Source organism: Mesoplodon mirus (assembly GCF_964341445.2).
Source record: "Mesoplodon mirus genome assembly, chromosome: 10".
Taxonomy (NCBI): Eukaryota; Metazoa; Chordata; class Mammalia; order Artiodactyla; family Ziphiidae; genus Mesoplodon; species Mesoplodon mirus.
The window spans coordinates 57,278,664-57,302,620 of NC_138986.1; the positions used below are offsets into that span (position 1 = coordinate 57,278,664).

At 35.9% G+C, this 23,957-nt stretch overlaps 1 protein-coding gene across 1 annotated transcript in view; it reads left to right on the forward strand.

Moving 5' to 3' along the window:
• Positions 1-23,957, forward strand: part of ASCC3 (activating signal cointegrator 1 complex subunit 3) — a 333,322-nt gene that overhangs the window by 21,173 nt on the left and 288,192 nt on the right. Inside the window, exons 2-4 of the mRNA XM_082633455.1 lie at positions 7,801-7,931; positions 10,672-10,822; positions 22,028-22,587. Coding sequence (XP_082489581.1) covers positions 7,842-7,931; positions 10,672-10,822; positions 22,028-22,587 — 801 coding nt within the window. The 5' untranslated portion in view covers positions 7,801-7,841. The remainder of the gene's footprint in view (positions 1-7,800; positions 7,932-10,671; positions 10,823-22,027; positions 22,588-23,957) is intronic.

Genomic DNA, 23,957 nt, shown 5'->3' on the forward strand with positions numbered 1-23,957 from the left:
CTGGTATCCATGATCACCAACAAGTAATTGCTTGGCTTTATACTCATTAGGAAGTATGGTTTGTCTCTTCTGGAGTTTTTGTTAATTTTTTATAATAAAAAATACTGTAATTATATTTTCCTAAAGTTGCTATCAATCTGTTAGACCCTTTTTAGAGTTGAGAAACACAGGTTTGGAATATGAAGAATAAATCTTACAATTTTTTATGTGATACTTCAAAATAATGTGTACTAGAATTCTAACCTACTCATTATTGGTTAATATCATTTCACAAAGGGAAATGCATTACTGTCAAATTTTTATCTTCCCTATTTGAATGTTAAAAAGGGCAGTTAACTTCTTCGAGACAGTTCCTTTTTATCTGTACATATATCTAATCACTGTAAAGATTCATTCAGATAACCATAGTGAGGGGTACTTCAGGCCAACAGGAAAAAATTGACTTTTAGGGTTTCAGTCTTTTAGCAATTATATTTGTTCTGAGGGATTTTTTTATGTGTACATTTGTCATTTAGTAGGCCATACTAAATGTGGAATAAAAATTACTGTGGTAACAATTGCTTTGCAGTCCCGTTTATCTTGATGAGCATTCACTGTGTCTTATATATCAGAAATTTTAACCATAACATTATGACGTTGTATCTTTAAGACCTCCTAGGTGAATGTTTTTTCCTTTCCTTTGGATCTCAAATCCAGCACTTAATCATGCGCATCATTTAGGCTCCACTGTCCTCCTACTGTCCCTGTGTTATAAAGCCTTAACCCTCTATGATACCAACCTTCATTCCTTTGCCAGATTGTTGCCATTCTAAATTTATGGTTTCCGGTATGAATGAGCATTCATTTGCCACCTGAAAAATCCTTTTATGGTTAATTAATCAATTTCCTCTCATTTTTGGTGGTAAGGTCAAACTTTTGCCTCTGTCTTTAAAAATTCCATCTCATCTTTTTTTTTTTTGTGGGCCTCCCACTGTTGTGGCCTCTCCCGTTGCGGAGCACAGGCTCTGGACGCGCAGGCTCAGCGGCCATGGCTCATGGGCCCAGCCGTTCCGCGGCATGTGGGATCTTCCCAGACTGGGGCACCAACCCGTGTCCCCTGCATCGGCAAGCAGACTCTCAACCGCTGTGCCACCAGGGAAGCCCTCATCGTCTTTTGAATAGTCTTGGCAGATCCCAAAGAAAATAGTCATTTTGGTGGAACTCTCTTTTACCATATTTCTTCTCCCCCATGCACCTTCTGCTTCCCATATTACGAATATACCTGCACTTTGACTCATCCATCCCTCCATGCTCATCCTTCCATCCAAGTCTTATCTCTAGAACCATGATTCTCTCTCCTGCATTCTCAGGGACCCTACTCCCCTAAGTCATAGTCTTTCTTCTGGTTATTCAACCTCTCTCTCTTTCCCTATTGGCTCTACTCTGGTTATAGAATTGTGCTCAACTCTGTCCTGTATTTCTAAAAACTCTCAACCGCATGCATTTCGCTATTTCTTGCCTCTTCTCCTTTTCTTTTCAACCAAGTTCCTTGAAAGAGTAGCTAGTACCCATTTTATTTCCCCATTTCCTCCCTTTCTGTTTATCTTTTCTTTAAATACATTTATTTTTATTTTTATTTTTGGCTGCGTTGGGTCTTTGTTGCTGCGCACGGGCTTTCTCTAGTTGTGGCGAGCAGGGGCTACTCTTCTTATGGTGCACGGGCTTCTCATTGCAGTGGCTTCTCTGTTGTGGAGCACTGGCTCTAGGTGTGCGGGCTTCAGTAGTTGTGGCTCACGGGCTCTAGAGTGCAGGCTCAGTAGTTGTGGCGCATGGGCTTAGTTACTCTGCAGCATGGGGGGTCTTCCCGGACCAGGGCTCGAACCCATGTCCCCTGCGTTGGCTGGTGGATTCTTAACCACTGTGCCACCAGGGAAGCCCTCCATTTATCTTTCACCCACTGAAATTTTCTTTCTCTGACCATTTTTTTTGAAACTATGTGTACTAAAGTCATCTAAGACTTGAGAGTGGCTAAGTACACTGGACTCTGTAGCATGACTTGAAACTTTCTTTTTTCATGTGATACCACTTTCTTCATATGACAGCTCTTTGCTGATCTCTTAGGACTCTGTCCTTGGCCCTGTACTGTCTACTCTCAAGAGGTTTTTCGGGGTACATGGATAGGTTTCATGACATTCATGCAGCCTCTGAAATGAATTACAAAATGTTTATATGTGTGTATGTCTCTTTTCTTAGGGAGAGGGTCCACAGGTTTATACATATAAATAATTTGACTTAAAGGAATATGTTCATCCATGCTTTTAACTACGTTGAAGTGATAACACTAAATTCTGTACTTCCAGCCCAGACCTGTGATAGGAAACCCCAAACTGTATATCCCACTTGATGGACCATGATCAAAACTTTCCAAAGCAGAATTAATCATCTTTCGTCTTCCAGTTTGCCCTCTGTACCCATACACTCTGCTGTTCTGCTTCTCCTGAACCAGAAATATGGATGTCCTGCCCTTTTCCCCTTGATCTTCACATCCTGTCCCGTGAATTTATTCTATCTCCCAAATATAAGTATCTCTCAGATCCATCCTTTTCTGCCTTTCCCTGCCTCAGTTGTATCCTCTGTCTCTCACCTGGTTTCTTGAAAAAACTTTCCAACTGGTTTGCTTGTCTTCAGTTTGACCCCACCTTTCATCTGTTCACTACACTTATATTTGAGTCATTTTTGTACAATGTGTTAAATTTTTTATCAGGATAAAAAAATGCTTAAATTGAGACATGTTGTTGGATTTCTGCTTACATCTTTAGTCTTATTTCATGAGTCTCCAAATGCACTATTATATAGGGATTTTTTATGCAATAATCTGTTATTTTAGTTTTCTTCTTTATATCTCTACCTTGGAATAACCTTTTCTTCCCCACCAGGCCAGCTCATTCAAGTCCTTTAAATCTCAATTTCCTTCCTTCTTATCTACCTTCCTTCTCACCCTCTTAGGTGTTTTCTCCCTTGTCTTCCTGCAGTTATATCTGCACAATTATTGCAACTATTTTTCTTTCTTTTCAACCATACTGTAAACTTGTTATTTAGGGCAGCTGCAGTCATACCAAAATTTTTTTTCTTTTAATCTCTAGATCCTTGCAGTGTATCTAATATATTGTGGGTGATCTATAGATATTTGCTGATTAAATGAATAATCAAAGATTTAAAATTGGCTTTCTCATTTTGACCTTTATACATTTCAGATACCCTTAAATGTTGGTGATCTTTTTACTGGTACAGAATACAATGAGTTTTGAAGAACAGAGTTCTGTAAGCCTTATTTATACTCAGTGCCTAGCACAGTTCCTACTAGATAGGAGATACTCAAGTATTTGTGAATAAATGATTTATAGGTGACTATGAGGAAATGAGCTGTTACATTTTACAGTGTTGGTCATTTAACGGGAGGAAGAAAATAGATAAAACCAAATTAGAAAACCAAGTAATGTGCTTTACTTCATTTTTTGGCAAGTATAATTCATACTGATTATTTTGATGAGCGCTCAGGAAGCTTTAGAGTTTTCCTGTTAGTGCAGTGTATAACAGTGTGATCTCATTACCAGGCCCCATTGTTAGATCTCTTCTTAGAGTTTCAGTGTGAGCGTGTGAGCGGTATCTTGTTTTGTTAGGGTTTGTTAGGTTTGTGAATTAGAGTAAAAATCAATGAAATCTTACTGCCTGCTTTTTAAAGAGAGGGACAGGACATTCAGATTATTGTGAGATATGTCAAAAATGATGAAAGTAGTGGTCCCAAATACTTGTTAATTCATAAGACCTTGCCTGAGGCAGAATAGTCCATATATCCCATGTCTCTTGTTGTGATTCTACATTTTGAAAGCACTAACGTGTGTGGTTAAAAAGTAGGTTCCGAGGCAGAATACTGTTCAGTTTAGTGTCAAGACCTTTCTTTAAAGACTTCTGACTTAATGTCAGTCATCATGAATAGCGTTCTTGTCTTTGAATAGAATTCTCTAAGTCTAGGTAGAGAATTTAAACTCCAGTGCCCTAAGGCATACATTGTATGCTTTACTTCTCAATGTATGATATTAACTATGTTCCATCTGTAGGAGAATTGAGAAAAAAGTCATTCAGTTCACTTTCAGTAAGACCTTGTTGAGAAAGACTGCTGGGAAGCAGATTGTGCAACCTAATTCAAGCCACCGAATTCTTAATATAGACGGAAACTCCTTGGTTACTATTGATTTGAGACAAAATTGAATGGTGACTTCAGAATAAAAGATACTATCTCTAAAACTGGTTCTCAAAGTATGGTCCTTGACCTGCTGCATCACTGGAGAATTTGTTGGAAATATAAAATTTTTGTGCCCCATCTCAGTGCCATCTGATCTGCTGAATCAGAAACTTGGAGGTGAAGAATAGGGTGGTGGGGCTTAGCAATTTGAGAAGCCCTCCGGTGACTTTGATGCACACTAAAGTTTGAGAGTCTCTTTGCTGTCCACTGACTCCTGCTTTCATTTCTTCTTCCAGATGCTCCAGAAAGTATGTTATCTAGTGTTAGAAAAATCCAGATGTGGTTCTCTGAATCATCTCGTTTCCAGAAATGCTCTCCTACATTCATTCCCAATGGATACTTGAAATTTGAAGTCAGCTAGCTAGGGAGTTTATTTGCAAATTGGATTATTTTACTTTTCTGATTAAAGTTCTTCAGTGTGGTGTGGATAATCCATCCATTTTTTGCCCCAGCCATTCTCATACCATTTCCTTACAGATTTGTAATGCAATCATCTATGTTTTTTAATCTTTTGTTTCTGATTTCTAATCTAATTGTACTTTGCTCAGAAAATATGAGCTATATCAGGGGTCAGCAGACTAATTTGGTCACCCTGAGCCCAAGAATGGTGTTTTTTTGTTTGTTTTGTTTTTTTTTTTTTTTTTTTTTTTTCTTTTTTTGCGGTATGCGGGCCTCTCACTGCTGTGGCCTCTCCCGTTGCGGAGCACAGGCTCCGGACGCGCCGGCCCAGCGGCCGTGGCTCACGGGCCCAGCCGCTCCGCGGCATATGGGATCCTCCCAGACCGGGGCACGAACCCGTATCCCCTGCATCGGCAGGCGGACTCTCAACCACTGCGCCACCAGGGAGGCCCTGTTTTGTTTTTTTAAAGAAAAGAAAAAGCAAAGATTATACAGTAGAGACTGCGTGTGGCCTGCCAAACCTAAGTATTTACTCTCTTTCTGCAAAGTTTGTTGACTCCTGATCTATATGATACTTATTTTTTGAAATTTGTTGAGATTTACTTTATGGCCTTGTATACATAGACCATTTAAAATTGTTACAAGTGTACCTGCAAAAGAATATATATTTTCATATATGTTAGGTTAAATTTACTAATTTCACAGCTCAAGTTCCCTATTTTTTGTTGAATTTTTGTTGATTTGACCTATCAATAGTTAATCAATTATTGAACTTTCACTTTGATGTTGGACTTGTTACTTTCTTTTGGAGGTCTATTTGTTTTAATTATTTTGAGGTTATTCCATCAGGGCATGCAAGTTCAAAAGTTTTATATCTTCTTAGTGAGCTGTATCTTTTATTATTATGTAGAGAAGTGTTTTGTTTTGTTTTTCCCCCCATCCCTAATAATACCTTTCGTTTTTAGAGTCTGTTTTGTCTGATCTGATACTATTGATATAGCCACCAGCTACTTTTGGTTATTATTTAACCAAATATTATTATTATTTATTTGGTTATTATTTACCAGCTACTTTTGGTTATTATTTACAGGAGGATCTTATTCTATCTCTTAACTTTCAACCTTTCTCTGTCCTATTTTAGGTATAGCTCTAGTGTTTACTTGATTGCTGTTTAGTAATTCAGTCTGTCAATCTTTTGGGTGTTAAGATTAATTCATTTACATTTATTGTGAGTATCGATATATTTGGACTTGTTTCTCTTTGATCTACTTAATGTATACTTTCTCTAGTTGTAACAGCATACTGTGTTATTTCTTCAGATCTCTCATGTCACCACTTTTCACTGTATTTAATCTATTGTTTAACTCATATATTGATTGTTTTTAATTTAACAAGTATGTATTTTTATTTTTAAAAGTTATATTTTCAAATTTGCCTAGTCATTTTATTATTATTCATTATTTTTAACTTCTCTCTTATTTTGTTAAGCATTTCATACAGTTATTTTATATCTAATTACACTAATATAGGAGCCAGAGATTTTTCCAAGTATTAAGCTTTGTAGTAACTTCAAAGGGTATATGCAATCAAGAAGAGCAGAAACAGGGAGTGGTCTGAGACATCCTATATGTCCCCCTAGTTGTTCTTTCTTTCAGTCTCACAATAGACACATGCTCTTTGGCCCAAACAATTAGTGAGGTCTCTTAATTGAGTTTTGTTGGTCTTTTCACACTGTGAGAAGTGTTTGGGTTATAAAACATCTCTATTTTAGACTAGAGTAGGTTTTTATAAGCTCTGCACTATTGACATTTGGGACTAGATAATTCTTTGTTGTGAGGAGGCTGTCCTGTGCCTTATAGTATGTTTAGCAGCATCACTGGCCTCTACCCACCAGAAAACAGTAGTACCCTCCCAACCCCCCAGATGTGATGTCCCAAAGTGTCACCAGATATTGCCAAATGTCCCATCGGGGGCAAAATCATCCCTATTCGAGAACTGTCCTAGGGACTTACATAGCTTATGTGACATTCTCCAGGGAGTCATGCCTTATAAACATTGTAGTTTTGTTGTAATAAGCTATCTTAAACCAGGATAACCCTCTAAGAGTATTCCATAGATGAGGACTCCCCTCATAGTAAATATAATTAGTCTATTTGTGAAAAGATTAGTTGTTTAGTTGTTAGCATATAAACAAGGAGATTAGGTCAGATTACCTGACTTCTTTCTTTCCCTGGGAATTCTCCCCTTCCTCAGCTGCTCTAATTCTATTCTCATTCTTCAGTCTCCATGTTACCATGGTCTCCTTTTCTCCATTTTTCTTCCTTTTATTATTAACCAAATAGTTACTGAGTGCCAAAAATATTTTAGTACTGTTCTGTTTGCTAGGGGAGATCAGTGAAATGAAGGTCTTCTTTTTGTCATGAAGCCTACCCTTTGTGGGGTAAGACAATATATAAATAAGTAAATAAATAAGAGAATGTAAAATATGAATTAGTGCCTATAAAAATAATTGAAATTTTGTACTATGATAGACAGTAACCGGGTAGCTGCCCTGTCTAAGATTGAGTGGTCAAGAAAGGCCCCATCTCAGGAGGCATCTTTTAAGCCAAGACTTTTGTGTCAAGGAGTCAGCTGTATGAGGATCAGAAGAGCATTCCAAGTAATGCAAATGCAAGTAGGTGGAAACATGCTTGATACTTTAAGAAGAGAAAAAGCCAGTGAGACTGAAAGTAAGGGATAATGTGAAATGAAATCAGTGAATGTAAAATGAAATTGGAGAAAAGATGGGCAGGTGCTTTTATCTCTCTCAATATTATTGGCTGTAGTAATACAGTATTTGACGCCTGTACTTAGGAATCGGTAGAATTCATTTGAAGGAATGTTATGGTAGTACCCACAAACAAGGGGGGTTTCTTTTGTCTGTTTCTTTTTCACCTATAAGCTAATGCATTATTAAATAAACTACTTGGGTAGAAAATGTGTCAGGAGAATTTTTCAACATTGGTAGCAATTGCTTTTAACTAATTGGTTTCTTTTTTTCTTGTACAGGCTAATTTGTTGAATTTGATTACCTCTCCCACCTCCTCTCTACAGATAAATATCATCTTGTTTTGTTTCAGTTTCAGGTTTCTCGATGTATGGATCACTGATTGAATAATAGATGGCTTTGCCTCGTCTCACAGGAGCCTTGCGCTCCTTTTCAAATGTCACCAAGCAAGATAATTATAATGAAGAAGTGACTGACTTACAGGTAAACTTTTTAGATGAAAACCATTATAAACATAAGATACGGCCAAATATTTGGCATTCTTTTTCTCAATTCTGTGTGCTTTTTTTTGTTTGTTTTTGGCTGCATTGGGTCTTTGTTGTGGCATGCGGGCTTCTCTCGTTGTGGCATGCAGGCTCAGTAGTTTGGTGCGTGGGCTCTCTAGTTGTGTTGTGCAGGCTTAGTTGCCCCACAGCATGCGGGATCTTAGTTCCCCGACCAGGGATCTAACCCGCGTCCCCTGCATTGGAAGGCTGACTCTTAATCACTGGACCACCAGCGAAGTCCTGTGTGCATTTTTAAAAATGGAAAGTTTTATCTTTTTTGGTATTATACCAAGAAGGGGAATGTGCATATTGATGTTTGCTATGGGAATACTTATCTTAAGCACTTATAAGTTTATTGTGAAAGAGAACAAACAGAACTATGATATTGAATCCTTTGTTAACTTTTCTGTTCCTAAGATACCTGCCTCAATTAATTTTGTAATTTAATCCAGTAATTTACCTCTAGATCATCTGAGTAAGTTTTCAGATCTCTGGTCAAATTCTTATCAAGTGTGAATATTGATCTCTTAAGCTCTGTAGCTGGTCTCATAATTCACTTCTGTCTTGTCCTTATAATTGGTTGTGGATGTAATAGGCCTAAAGGTCCACGAACTGTGCATATGAAGGAATGAGCCATTTAATATTAGTATATAAAGGAACTGGCCCTATGCTGTTTTTTAAAAAACAGCAGTCCCTTTTCTGACTCCTTATTTGACTCTTGTAGAATATTAACATTGTTTCCTAGTAGGTTGGAATTTTATTGCTTAAAGCCCTTACGCAGTTTTACAGTTAATAGCTTCACTCAAAGGTTGACACTAGGAAAAAAAAGATTTGTAACAGTCTTTAGGTAGATTTTTCCTCTAATGATGATACAGAATTTTTCTATACACAAAACAGTTAACCTTCTTTATGCTGGGAGCTATTTTGCATTTTCACAGCAATTAAAATAAGGATATATTCTATACAGTTAATTAATATTGCTCTCTTAAACTTGAAATATTTCCTCTCATCGCCTAACCAAGGCCCTTTACAAGTTTTTTTTTTTTTTTTTTTTTTTTTTTTTTTGCGGTACGCAGGCCTCTCACTGTTGTGGCCTCTCCCGTTGCGGAGCACAGGCTCTGGACACGCAGGCTCAGCAACCATGGCTCACGGGCCCAGCCATTCCGCGGCATGTGGGATCTTCCTGGACCGGGGCACGAACCCGTGTCCCTTGCATCAGCAGGCAGACTCTCAACCACTGCACCACCAGGGAAGCCCTACAAGTTATTTTATATAAGAGATGCAACAGGAGATTTTAAAATTTGAAAGTTATAAGGACTACATGCTCATCCCATGTCGTTTAATTTATTCTTGTAGGCTTTTAAACACTTTTTCCCCCCTCTGAGGAAAGAAAGCGGCAGATATAATGAGCCTCATTTTAATGAAATTTTTTATCTTGGGAGATATCCAATATATACAAAAGAGAGAGAAAAATAACATGAAACTTTGTGTACCTATGACCCATTATAACAACTTAATTCAACTTAGGGCCAGTCTTATTCCATCTCTACATTTGCCTGTTTTCCTCCCCCTAAACCCAGATTAATTAGCTCCATTTCAGTTTAGCAAACTGAGGCAGGGAAGTAATAGTGAATTATGAAAGTAATAGGAATATTGTCAATAGAACCAAGAGCAAAATTACAGTTTTCTGTCAGACCCGCTACTTTCCATTTGGTCACAAGACGTCGTGAAGTTTAATCCATGGATCAAGTCCAATGATGTGAAGTAAAATTTTTATTGCTTTCTGTGTCAGTTCTTGAGAATGGAAGGATTTATAGTCTCAAGGAAAGTGTGTGTATAGATAAGAATCTCCTGGATGCCTAACTTGTTCTAGGATCAGACTTAGGAAAGCAATAGTGATTTGAATATATTGAACCTGTCATAGGAGTCTTATTTTCTTTAAATGCCTTTCATCAAAAAGCATCACATAAAGTTCTTATATACAGTATGGTTTAAGCTATGTTAAAACGAGCAGGAGGGGGCTTTCCTGGTGGCGCAGTGGTTGAGAATCTGCCTGCCAATGCAGGGAACACGGGTTCGAGGCCTGGTCTGGGAAGATCCCACATGCCGCGGAGCAACTGGGCCCATGAGCCACAACTGCTGAGCCTGCACGTCTGGAGCCTGTGCTCCGCAAGAAGAGAGGCTGCGATAGTGAGAGGCCCACGCACCGCGATGAAGAGTGGCCCCCGCTTGCCGTAACTAGAGAAAGCCCTCGCACAGAAACGAAGACCTAACACAACCAAAAACAAACAAACAAATAAATAAATAAAATAAATTAAAAAAAAACGAGCAGGAAAATGGAAAAGAGGTATATGGGGTGTTACCGATTGTTATCTGGATGTTGGACTTTTTGCTTTTTACTTTGCCGTATGAAAATGATTTCATAATGAGTATTCATTGTGATTAAACTGTAAAAAAAAGAAGCTTTTTAAAAACATATCTTTAAACAAATGAGATTCTTTTAAATCACAGTTAAATAAAGCTCCTTCTGGGAGCTGTAAATTTGGATGTGAGTAGATACAATTTTGAATTCTTGTGGGTAGTGCCAAGTTGTATAATGTAATGCAAAATATATGTAATAAATGATAGATTTGAGAAAACCTTTAATCAGTATGTTTCTGTATTATTCTGTATTTCAGTTGAAGCGGTCTAAACTTCATGAACAAATTGTAGGTTTGGACCTGACATGGATGAAGATTGTAAAATTTTTGAATGAAAAGCTGGAGAAGAGTGAAATGCAAAGTGTAAATGAAGACTTAAAAGATATATTGCAGGCTGCAAAACAAATAGGTATAATTTTGTTATTTTTTTTAAACCACTAAAGTTCAAAAATAGATTCCTTTTAAACTATATGCTATAGAGTGAAAGGTTAAAATTTCCAGGGGAGTATTCATAATTATGAGACAGTCTTATCTATCAAAGAGCTTAGGATTTAGGGAGGCAAAAGTAAACTAGTAATTATAATACAGTCAACTTGAGGGATTTATAGGAATTTAGAGTTTTAAACCACTCTCTTTATTGAAATAAGGATTAGGGTAAATTAAAAATTTTAGGTAGTTGGAAGGAACCTTAAGATGCCCACCTAACACACAGTGAGGGCCAGTACTGAAGCTGAACTTTTCTTCAATTCCTGTTGCACACTAATATTTACATCATTTGATTACATTTGAAGGAAATTGTAGTTAGAGGTTGTAACACTCTGTGCTTAACACAGGTTAGTTTGCCAAGATTGAAGACAGAGTAAAACAAATCATGTGACTCTTTGGTAAAACATCTGAGTTTCTTCATGAAAATGCATTGTCCCGTTCCAGACTGATAATTAAAAAGCATAGTTAACAGTACTGTAGTTCTAACTTCAAATTCAGGTTTCTATCTATAAAAAGTTCAGACTGATAACTTTGGCTCTGTATGATCTGGCCTTCACCTTTCTCTCTGACCTTGAGTCATCCTTGCTTTCACTAACTGTGCTTCAGACACATGGCCTTTTCTTACTTCTGCAAACTCACCAGGTTGGTGCCTATTTGGGGATCGTTGTACGTGGTTTCCTGTGCTGAGAATGTTCTTCTGTCCTAATCTTAGAGTGTGTACATCCTTTCTTGATATTCTGAGCTCACCTAAAAATTATTTCCTTAATGAGGCCTTCGCTGATCATCTAATCTCAAGTGGTTACCTAGTCATTCTTTATCTTGTAACCCTCGGTAACATTTTCTCCATATCATTTATTATTTGATATTTTGCTTGTTTGTTTATTGCCTGTGTTTTGCTACTAGGATATAAGTTTCATGAGAATAAGATCTTATTTTTCTTGTCCAACACACTCCATCCCCAGTGCTTAGAATAGCGCTTGGTATATTTTAGGGTCTTAATAAAATTTCACTTGATAAATAAGTGAAAAAGTTTTCTCAGGTGATTTCTTAGTAGAAGGTAAATTTAGATCCTAACTTCACCATATGCTGGTTGGCAGTTTTCTTCCCTTCACCAACTTTGTAAGGTGTTTCTATTATATCTTGTATACTTGAAGACTTTTTATTTATGATCATCAAATCTTTGAATTTATTATTCACATATTTTGACTTTGATGTATTACTTAATTATCATTGGTTTGTAGTATAGTATAATATTGAATTTAATGCCCCCATAATTTAAGTTGTGAAAGTACAAAATGAATGTCATGTATGTTTTTGCAGTTAGATGATCTTTTGAAGTTCAAGGGCTTTGGTAAGAATTGAGATTACTTACTAAGCCTAGGGAAAATAGAGCACACTGATGTGATTTGTGACAGCATTTGACATAGACTTTATGTTTTAAGAATACTGAGGCAGTTAGGTTCATTAGAAAGTAGTAGCAAAAATGCAGTCTCCAATCTATCTAGATTACCTTGAGTAGAATCTTAACCCTTCTGGGCTTCACTGTCTTCATTTCTAAGATGTTAGAATTATTTGTCGGCGGGGCGGGGTGGTCTGACTTAAGTAGTTTTCAAAAACTGTAATATCCTTCCTTTAATTTTATTATGAAAATACCTCAGAATATTTAGCAAAAACAGTATAAAGTATTGAGCTTATTCAGTACCATGACTAAATATTTCTTTATTAAATGATGTGGAAATTAAGGTTATTAAAAAATAAGTTATTCTTTAGACTACTTTCCCCAAATATCTCTGAAAAGTCAAAACTTATTGTTTTAAATAGCCGATCATTAAACATAATTCTAGGAGTTTTGCCTGTTAGCAAAGCATCTGAGTCATACTCAGGAACTAATCTATTGACTGACGTGTTTAAGGAATTGATTATTTTGAGATGTAATGTCTCAAAAGAATATTTTCATGACAGATAAAATCTTAGGGTTGTATTTAGGAAAATGCTATGTTATATCTACTTTTTTTTTTTTTTTTTTTTTTTTTTTTGGTACGCGGGCCTCTCACTGTTGTGGCCTCTCCCGTTGCGGAGCACACGCTCCGGACATGCAGGCTCAGCAGCCATGGCTCACGGGCCCAGCCGCTCCGCGGCATGCGGGATCTTCCCAGTCCGGGGCACGAACCCGTGTCCCCTGCATCGGCAGGCGGACTCCCAACCACTGCACCACCAGGGAAGCCCTATATCTACTTTTTAATGGTGTGTTTAAGTTGAAAAACTATTAGTGAAACTAGTAGTTGACTAGTAGTCATCCACTCTGTCTGAATGAAAATACTGCTGATACTGGAAATGTAATTAAAACTAGCAGCATTGAAATGATTAGTCTTATGGAAAAAATGTCTTTGTGTTTTCTCTTATATCATTCTTTTAGCACAGGTAATTTTGGTGTAATTGTGTTAAAAACGTGGCGCAAGAGAATAAAGTAAAAAGAACAATCACTTATATTTCAGTTGAGCATAGTAGTATGAGGTACATGTGTATTGACCAGTCAGAGTAATAGGTATTTTAAGCTGGAGGGGACATCAGGGAACATTTTGTCCAATCCCTTCATGTTGTATGTGAAGAAACAAGGTCCTTGAAGGTTAAGTGAATCCAGTGGTTGATTTGTGGTACAGGTAGGCCTAGACCAAAATTCTGAAATGGAAACATGATGGAAATCCTAAATTCTTTCCTTTCCTTGTAGTTAGAGATCATGTTCTGTCAAAGTCTACTTTTCAGATATTCTCAAATTGACTCCATCTACATATTTGCCCTAGTTTAGGCTTTTACCATAGCATGTCTGAACTACTGCAGTAGCCTATCGCCTCACCCTTCCTTTCTTATTCAACTTCTTCACAGTCACTAGACTTATCTTTTTTTTTTTTTTAGACTGATTGTTATAAGAAGCAAAGCTCATTTTTATTCCCAGCTTGCTCTTTAGACCAAATTCCTTAGAATGGGAAAAGTTCCTTTATGAATTGAAATAATTTACCTTTTCATCTCCTTGCCATTCTGTCACATGCAACCTTTGTTCCTAACATATATAATGTTTACTATCTTACTTTCCTAAGCAGTCTCTCTGTCATTATGTGTTAGCATAACTTTCCCCATTGTGATCATCTGGTAAAATGCTTCTCATCTCTGAAGAAATGGCTTAACTTCATCCATGTCCTTTGTTATTCCTTTCCAGTGTTAGTAGACAGTGTTCCATTAGAATGGCATCTATTCTATATTTTTTAGAGTACTTTCTCATTATTTGATATTTACCTCTGTCCTCTCCCTCATGGACTGTGAATGCCTTGATGATACAGGGATTCTAGGAATCACAGTGTCTTTGTACTCCAGTGCCTAATGTGGTGCAAGGGATACACATTTTTTCAATAAGTAAATGAAGTATTGAGAATCCAACTAAAAGTCAACCATGGTCTCTACTACCTCTGATGCTGACAATGTCTTACAAGTGGTAGCTTTTTAAAAATTTTTGTAATTTTAAAGCACTTATTTTCCTCTCATATTTATATTTGATATATTCTTATACCTTTTTATAATTTCATTCTCCCCACAAAGACCATTTTAATAATAAAACTTAGCTTCAGGGAGAAAATACTATAAATTATTTAAAAATAGTATTCTTGGCACTTAATCTTAGTTTATTTAATTACTCATTGTAGATATAGCTATCTCCTCCATGGATTTTGAAGGATAAGCATAGTCATATTAACCTATATTCTGCTCGTAATGAAACTTTGTCAGTATATTTTATGTGCTCTAAGTAAAAACAGTTTTGAAAATAAAGGGGTCAAGATTGAGAATGACAGTCAGTAAAATGCATTATGTATTAGGCATGTATTTCTGTTATTTGGAGTTTTAAATGATCATTTCAGGAGGCTAAGATTTTCACAGAGTACATAGAAAGTAGGATGGGGGTCAAGAATGGTGGAAAGATCAGTAGAAAGACCCAGCAGTTCCCTAATCAGCTTTGTAAGTGAATCTCTCTCCTAAGGCCAAACAGAATGATCTAATAATTTTACTCTGAATCCTGAATACAGATCAGGACTCAGCCAGAAATGAACTAGGTTTTTTTTTTTTTTTCAGTGTTCAAGTTATTTTGCCATACACAGACACGTTTATTTTGCCTTCTTTAATTTATAACCCCTGCTTTATTTGGATTTTGGTGTTTTTATGCATTTTACTTGTAATAACTATCTTTGAGAAAAGCATGAACCAAAAGGTAGGACAGGAGTAACTTACAAAGTGTGATTTAGGGAATTTGGGAATTCATTATGTTTTTTGAGTTGTTAAGGAAATAAGATTTTACTATAAAAAAGTGAGGAATCAAAACTGAGAGTGGAAAGCAGTGTATAAAGTAATGACTGGAAAAAGGAAGTATAAGAAGGTATTAGCAGGATCTGGCAATTCTGTCTATGGAAGCAAGGGTAGGCATTTAGAATAATAAAGGCCTGTTGTGTATGGGATATGGCAGGAGGTTTTGCAGAAGTATTTGTGAAAAATAGCTATCTTGGAAATTGTGGATTCCAAAAAAGTTGAGTTCTACTTTTCATAGATTGGCAGACAAGGTAATTTGGAACAACTCTCTGCTGAGAATAACTAGAAAAACTATAAAACATAAAATTTGTTTGACTGCATCAGCATACTACCAAACCAGTGAAGAATTATAGGGCCAAGATCTAGAAGCAGGAATAAACCCCAAAAGCATGACCCTCGTTTGGGCCACTTTTTCCTAAAGGTGACTGTCCATTCTGGAAGAGGAGGCCAGATGGAAAGGAAGAAGATGAGACAATGAGCAAAGCTTTTGACAGATTCAAAGGACCAAAATGACAAAAATGACTAAAATGGACAAAAGAGGAAACAGAAAATCTGAATATATGACTATTAAAGAAATTGAATCTGTAATTATCAACCTTCAGACAAAGAAATCTATGTGCCTTTTTGGCTTTACTGGGCAAGGTCATTTAATGTCATTTAGAAAGGAGGGTATTGTTGATTAAAGGAGGTTACAGGCATATAATAATCAAATGTAATATACTATCCTTGATTTAATCCTGAACCAGAAAAGAAGTATAAAGATATATTTGGGGCCATTGTAGAAATTTGAATATGTGTTGGGTATCATTCGGTAGTATTAGGTAAGATCTTAGATGAGATAGGTGGTGTGGCTATGTAAGATATCCTAAATCTCAGTGTCATGAAGACTGCAATATACTGTCAAGTGGATCAGTTAAAGAAATACACGTGAGAGAGAGGGCGCAAGTGCATGTGAGTGCACAAAATGTTAACTATTAAATTATTAAATGGGAAAAATAGTGTGATTCATGTAAAGCAATAAAGGTTTAAAAGTCATATGATTATTTAGTAGATGAAGAAGAAGCATTTTATGAATATCTAAAATCCAATTGCGATTAAAAAAATACTTAGCTAACTAGGAATGGAAAAGGAACTTCCTTAATTTGCTAAAGGGTATCTATAAAAAACCCTAGATCAAACATTATATTTAACGTTACAATGTTGAAAAATATTCTCTTTTGAGATGGCGAATTAGAGAAGAATGCCTATCATCACTTCTGTTTCTCACTGTACTAAAGGTCCTTGCTGATGTAATAAAGCAAGAAAAAGAAAGAGTATAAAGATTGAAAAAACTGCCGTTAGTCATATGACTCTATTGTTAGAAAATGAATTTAGCAAGGTCAGTATAAAAATCAATTTTATTTCTACTTACGAGCAGCAAATTTTCAAAAATGCCATTTTCAAAAGTATTAAAAATCATCAGATACCTAGAAGTAAATTTAACAAAAGGTGAGCAGGGTTTCCTCTTGGAAAACTAAAATATTATTGAGAGAAATTAAAGATGTCCTAAATAAATGGAGGGATATACAAAGGATTGAAACACTCACTACTATAAAGATATCATTTTTACCCAAATTGATCTACAGATTCAATGTGATCCCAGTCAAAATCTCAGGAGGTTTGTGTTTGTGGGTATGTGTTTGAATGTAGGAATTTACAAGGTAATCTGAAAGTTATGTGGAAATTCAAAGGTGAAGAACAGCCAAGTCAACCTTGAGAAACAAAGAGGGAGGGCTTACTCTCTGGATATTGACTTATTATAAAGATCAGTAATTTCGACAGTGAAGTATTGATCCAAGTATAGATGAATAAACCAGATGGAAGAGAGTCCAAAAACTGGCCCACAGATATTAAGGATACTTGATTTATCATGAAGGACTTCAAGTAGTGAGACATGGCTGAATGTCTCACTACTTGAAGTCCTTTTGGAGGAATAAACTTCAGTTATTTAACCTTTCTATGTCTGTGTTTCTCTGTAAAATGAAGAGAATGTTTGTAAGGTTCATGTGACAACTTTAGATAATATACTTGTTAGAAAAAAAGTACATTAACAGGCAGTGGACACAAATATGTAAGAGGGAAAAAATGATGAGATTATGGGATAGTTATGTTTAAGTTGAATCATTTTTGTACTTTTTTATATGTAATGCTGTCCTAGGAAAGTTGCTGGTACAAGTATTTTACATATTTGTAAAATAAATCATCATAACTATCAGTTAGCTAATCTCTATTCAAGTATAAAATGTTTATAGCCACTTGCCTGCCTTGCTGGTATTTTTAACAAATGGAATGAGTTTAAGTTAATAATGTGATGCAGGGTTATAATATATTGGTATTTACAGTTACAGATCAAGTGTCGGGGTAAAATGGACATTTAAAGTTTGGCCATAACATGAAAAAATAAATTTGTAAAATACTTTATCCTACACATTGAAGAATTAATTTGTCAAGGAAATCATTTGTTGACAACTTCTAAATTGAATATTTAGCAATTAAGGATGTAAACAGTTGATGGATATTTTTATTCATTTTTCAATTAAAATTTCCTACTCATCCTTTTTAAAGAATTCCTCAACTATAAAGGTAGGCAGCTAAAAAGTTATCATTTACAGCCTTTTAATTCTTAATATTTTGCAATCAAAAGAAAAGTATGTAAGTAAATTGTGTGTTGAGGATGATTTGATTGTCACTACTCAACTCTAATTTTACAAATTTGTTTTATGTTACAATAATCAGTTACTAATTATATCTTTACACTTTTACATTTCACATACATCTCATTTGCTCTCAATATAACTGTAAAGCAGGCAGGGCAATAATAATTTATTATTAATAAAAAGTGTTCTAGTGACCTTTTAAGCATATCTCTTTAAATGTATTGCAGTTGAAGTGCTAGGTGCATAGAGCCAGTTTTCTGGGCTACAGCACCAGTGTTTTATGTATAGAAAATTAGATGTTCAAGTGGTAGGTAACTAGACTAGCTTCCTTAAAGGTTTGGAGATCTTAAGTTTCATTCAAACTTTAGTCAATTGATTATTTAATGTATATTTTATTCTTTACTGAGACTTTATTTTGAGGACAAAACTAATTTCCTAAAATCCCTATTCCTCTCAGAAAGATTAGCACAGTCAGTGGTGTAATTGACCGAAGAGTTTCAGCCTAATAATCATTTAAAAGATTACTTGTTACTAAATTGTACTTAAAATGTAAAAGGAAATGGGGGGAAAAAGTGGTTATTTGTGAACAAGATCATGGTTAATCTAACAAGTTCCATTTTTGGATATAGTGTGTGAGAAAGCAAGAACACGGCTACTTATTCAAAATTTCTACTCTGGAAGTGTACCACACACATTTTCCCAGCGCCCCCCTCCCCGCTTTCAATGTGGTCAGTAATTTGTGTGCTGGTTCAGCCGGCTCGTGGAGAAGCGGAGCAGCAGAGAAGCGTTTAGGTTCCATTTTGTTGAGAGTAGGTTGGGGCCTGCCAGACCTTTGACAAATCAGACATGTGATTGCATTCATTCCCTTCAGATCTTTTCTCTGTTTTACAGACACCCCTTACATTTCAGTCATCCAAAGACCGCTTGATGGGGGAGCTGTACTAGCAAATTGGGGGGGCGCCTTTGTCGCTGCCCTCCTTGGGCCTACAGTTCTCTGCTCCATCCTGAGCTGCCTTCTTATCGGGGGTCCTCTGACTGCCGCTCCCCTATGGTGATACGTCATCGCGTGAGGACGGCACGCCGCAACCGTGTCTCGGCTCCGGGCTGGAAGACACGTGTGCGATCGCCTTTATGCGGCACCATCGAAGTCGTCACTTTGCCGTTAGCTTCAAAATGTGATCGTCTTTTTCTTTGTTGGAGAGCCAGCAGTGGCAACAAATGCTGTTTGCTAATGCTTCTGAAAAACTGGAACTCCCAGACTCTCAAGTAGCGCGCTGCAGAGATTCAGTTTTGAGAAACCCCTTTGTGGTGTTGACACGTGTCCGTTCTTAGCAGCCCAGCGCAGAGATGGGATGGAGTAGGTTGTGCAGAAAAATTAGTAGTTAGGCAAGGATATTCACATGTATGAACCACCCTTACCGAACTAGGCTTAAGAGTTTAAAGTATTTGTTATTTTTGAAATTTTGTAGATTACAAAAGGGCTCAAATTAGACATTTGAAACCTTGAGAAAATTGGTTTTGATCTTTGTAGATGCTTTATGAATCTGCAGTTATTTTTTTTCTTCAGAAGTGAACTCATAACTTACTTTTTTTTTTCCTCACTTAATGTATTGTGGAGGTTATCTTGTGGAGGCAAGATATATGGACCCACTGCATTATGTTTAATGAATGTAATGTATGGCTGTAACATAATTTAACCAGTGACCTAATGATAGGTATTTAAGTTAATTCCACTTTTGGTAATAAATTGACTATTCTTAAATTTATTTATTTCCTACGGTGGTGATTATTTATTTGTTTATTAAATGAGAATTAGAGATAAATCTACTTTCTAGAAGTGTAGTGTAGTAGAAATAACTTTTTTTAGGAGTTAGAAGATTTCTTTGAATCTTGTTTAATAACTAAATAGCTGTTTGATCTCTCCCAAATTTAATTCTGAGTCTCTATTTTAGCATCTAAAAGATGGAGATAATTTTGTTAGGAAGAATTGAGATAATTTAATGTAAAAGTTCTTAGTAAGGAAAATCCCAAGATGCAAAATGATACTATCTTTACCAAAGAGTAACATTTACAATGTTAGATAAAGAATGAATTTGTAAATGTGAATTCCAGTTTTGGTCAGACTTCGGTAGTCCCAAACCTGTTGAATTATCTGTAGAGTTATCACAATCCCTAAGTTATCCAAAACCTAAGTTCTCCAAACCTCGTATGTAGACTGAATAAGTAAAATATACACAAATCCTATTCAATTAATTAATTCAAAAGCATTAGTTAATTTCTAGAAGATTTTTGTCATGTATTCTCCTAAATACTAAAAGAATAATTATATGTCAGATGGTGTTTTATAAATTCGTTATAATCGTAAAAGTAGACTTCATACTTAAAGAATTTGTAATAACAGACATACATTGTAAAATTGCTTATCTTCACTTACATAAACTGTTAGTCTTCTACACACATTTGTAAATATCAAATGAAATAAAACAATAAGAAGTAACAATAAAAAGTTACTCAGGCAATGTGGTATAATGTAGGAACACTAGTTTGGTGTCATTGAGGCCTGGGTTCACTTCAATTCAACAGTTTAAATCTCTGCTGAGACACCTATTTTTGGCTAGGTAACAGTGAGGGAATACAGCAATGTACACAGTATTATCCTCACTTTGAAAGAGGCAATTGAGCTGGATTCTGAAACGTGGCTAGTATTTGAATAATCAGAGACCTTGGGGAAGATTAAAATAAAGGCATAGGAAATAGGCATAGAATAGAACAGGACCTGGGTTTTGGATGTTAAGAAATTCTTGTTGGCTGGAGCAGGAAATGTATAATAGCCAGTAAACCTGGAAAAAAAGAATGGGGTCAGTTCCTGGCATGACTTGAAAACAAAGTATAGGAGTTTGGATTGAATTTCTGAACTATATCGTAAGCTGCTCAAGATTTGTGATTAATGTGATTGGAGCCATGGTTTCAGGAAGATGATGGTGTTAATTATATTATTGCTAACTTTACCAATATTACTTTAGGTAAGTCCCATTGACTTTTGGGACCTTTTCAAGATTGAAGTTCCTTTTTTCTGCTCTTAGAATATTCTTTGAATTCTATGACACAGATACAGGTTCTTCTTTTATTTAAGGGAATCAGATATGAGATATTAATGCCTTAAAGAAATTAGGGGCTGCTCCTTTTTACTTCCTCTTACTTTAGTAAGAATTTACTTCTGGCCTCTTCTCAAGAGCAGAATTTAAAAGGAAATGTGTAATATGGCTGACTTTATTTTAAAAGATTCTTTTTATGTTCATCCTTGACCTTTCTACCCTTGTAGAAAAGGTATTAACTGTTTTTAAAACTTTATTTTTTATTGAAGTGTAGTTGATTTACATATTAAATATTTTTGAACGAAAACTATGTAAATTTATTTCTTGCCATCTTAGATGTATAGTACGTGGAAAGAAAGTTATGGATTTGTGAGGCTTCCTTCCAGCTCCAAAAGTCTATAATTCAGACTTTTTTTGCACCTTACTTTTTTTTTTTTTTTTTGCGGTATGGGGCCCTCTCACTGTTGCGGCCTCTCCTGTTGCGGAGCACAGGCTCCGGACGCGCAGGCTCAGCGGTCATGGCTCACGAGACCAACCGCTCCACGGCATGTGGGATCCTCCCGGACCGGGGCACGAACCCGTGTCCCCTGCATCGGCAGGCGGACTCTCAACCACTATGCCGCCAGGGAAGCGCTGCACCTTACTTATTTAACTAGCTCATCAAATCAGTTTTTAAAATTTGGTTTTAAATAAGATTTAGCTAATGCTTCAAATTGTTTTTAGAAAGAGGTAAGGGGTTGTTGTAGGTAATTACTTTGCTATAACACTGATAATGGGTTATTTACCTAATACAATTCTTTGGGAATTTGGGAATGGATTTAAAGGGATTTTCCTATTCCTGAATTTGTTATCTTTATCCATCTATAGCAAAATGTCAGTCTGTTTTCACTGTTGGATTTACTCAGAGGAAGATTTAGTAGTTTCTTTGAAAATGGAAACTTCAACCATGATCCATTTGAGCTAATGCTGTTTCTTTTGTCTGAATAGTTGGAACGGATAATGGGAAAGAAGCAATTGAAAGTGCGGCTGCATTTCTCTTCAAGACATTTCACTTGAAGGACTCTGTTGGTCACAAGGAGACAAAGGCTATCAAACAGATGTTTGGTCCCTTTCCCTCATCATCTGCCACTGCAGCTTGTAATGCTACTAATCGAATTACTTCTCGTTTTTGTAAAGACAGTCTTACTGCTCTCGTCCAGATGACAACAGATGAATATGGTGATAGAGTTTTATTTGGTAAAAATTTAGCATTTTCATTTGACATGCATGATTTGGACTACTTTGATGAGCTGCCAATAAATGGTGAATCCCAGAAAACTATAAGTTTGGATTACAAGAAGTTTCTGACTGACCATTTTCAGGAACATTCCGCCCCAGACCTCAAGCCTGTGGAGAAAGCAAACGACTCCTTTTTGTGGTGTGAAGTTGAGAAGTACTTAAATGCAACTTTAAATGAAATGGCCGAAGCAACAAGAATAGAAGATCTTTGCTGTACTTTATATGATATGCTTGCTTCTGTTAAAAGTGGTGATGAACTTCAGGATGAGGTATAGTTGAAGTAATTGCAGTTTTATCTTAATGTGAATTATCTTAATGAAATAGCCTTTTAAAATATGGGTGGCTGGCAAAGAAAGTATTTCTTTAATATTGTGCTACAGTGGTCAAATATGTAGCCAAATGGTTTTACATAGTAGGCATGCGTATCTTTCCACTACGTAGTTGTAGGAGGACTGTGGGTGTCATGAATAGTAGAAGAGTCTAGGGCAATAGTTTGGGTGTCCACAAGTCCTGGTTACTGGGACAGCTCTGGTTAAACCTGTTGTTACATTGTAATAATTAGTAGTGTCTCATCTTCAAAAAGTATATAGGTTTGAATGATAAATTATATGGTTAATCTAGTAATAACTGTTTACATTTGTACAGCATTATATATTTCTATGAGTTCTTTGATGAAAATATAATAAACTTCAAAACATTAGAAATTTTATCTATATACTGAATGACTTACTGATTTAGAAGAATATTTTTGACTAGTTTCTATGATTGAAAGAGTAAGCTTTGAAAAACAGACTGATCTAGAAGTAATTGGACTGTTTTATACTACTTGTTCAATAAATAATTGTCTTTATAAGTTTTTTATATCACACAAAGGAAACATTATTTTAATTTCTTTCTATGCCACCATTTGGTTATGTTATTCAAAATGATGAATTACTCTTACCGTCACATGAAAAGTTCAGTTTTGCTCTCAATTACTGGCATTATATTCATTATCTGATATAAATTTAAAATAATGTCAGCCCAGTTTTAATACTGGATGAGTAACATATTTGATGAAGATTAAGAGAGGTGGCATATTGTTGTAGAAACGGCAGAGACTGAAATCAGAAGTCTTTCCTTTCCCACAGTTTGGTAGTGAGAGTTCAGGTAATTGAATCCCCTAGAGGCTTTTTTTGCTGGGTTCTCTCAGGATAAAAAGAATGTATAGATTATAGAATTGGTATAAGCCTTAAATGAGATACCATGTGTGAGATGATAAGTAGCATTTAATAAATACTCGTTACGTGGTAGCTGTGATTATTTTTGTTATTGTTATTATTGAAATTAAGAATTTTAAAATCACATGGAGTATCAGGAATGTAGAAAAAAATCTAGGTCCCCCCCCGCCCCGCAGAGGAGAATTAATTTAGGGAATTAGCTATTTCCATATATCAAAGTTTTATTAGAGTGTATACCTGATAGATCAGTAAATAAATTTTTATCTATGCCTTGTTATATATAGATGTTTCAAGTAATTAATAAAATGATGCTTGGAGGCTGGGTCTTAATTCAGAGAATTATTATTTTTACTGCTATTTTTTTCTGCTTTGCTTTTTTAAGTCTCACTATTCTAAAGAAAATCTTTTGAATTGAGTTT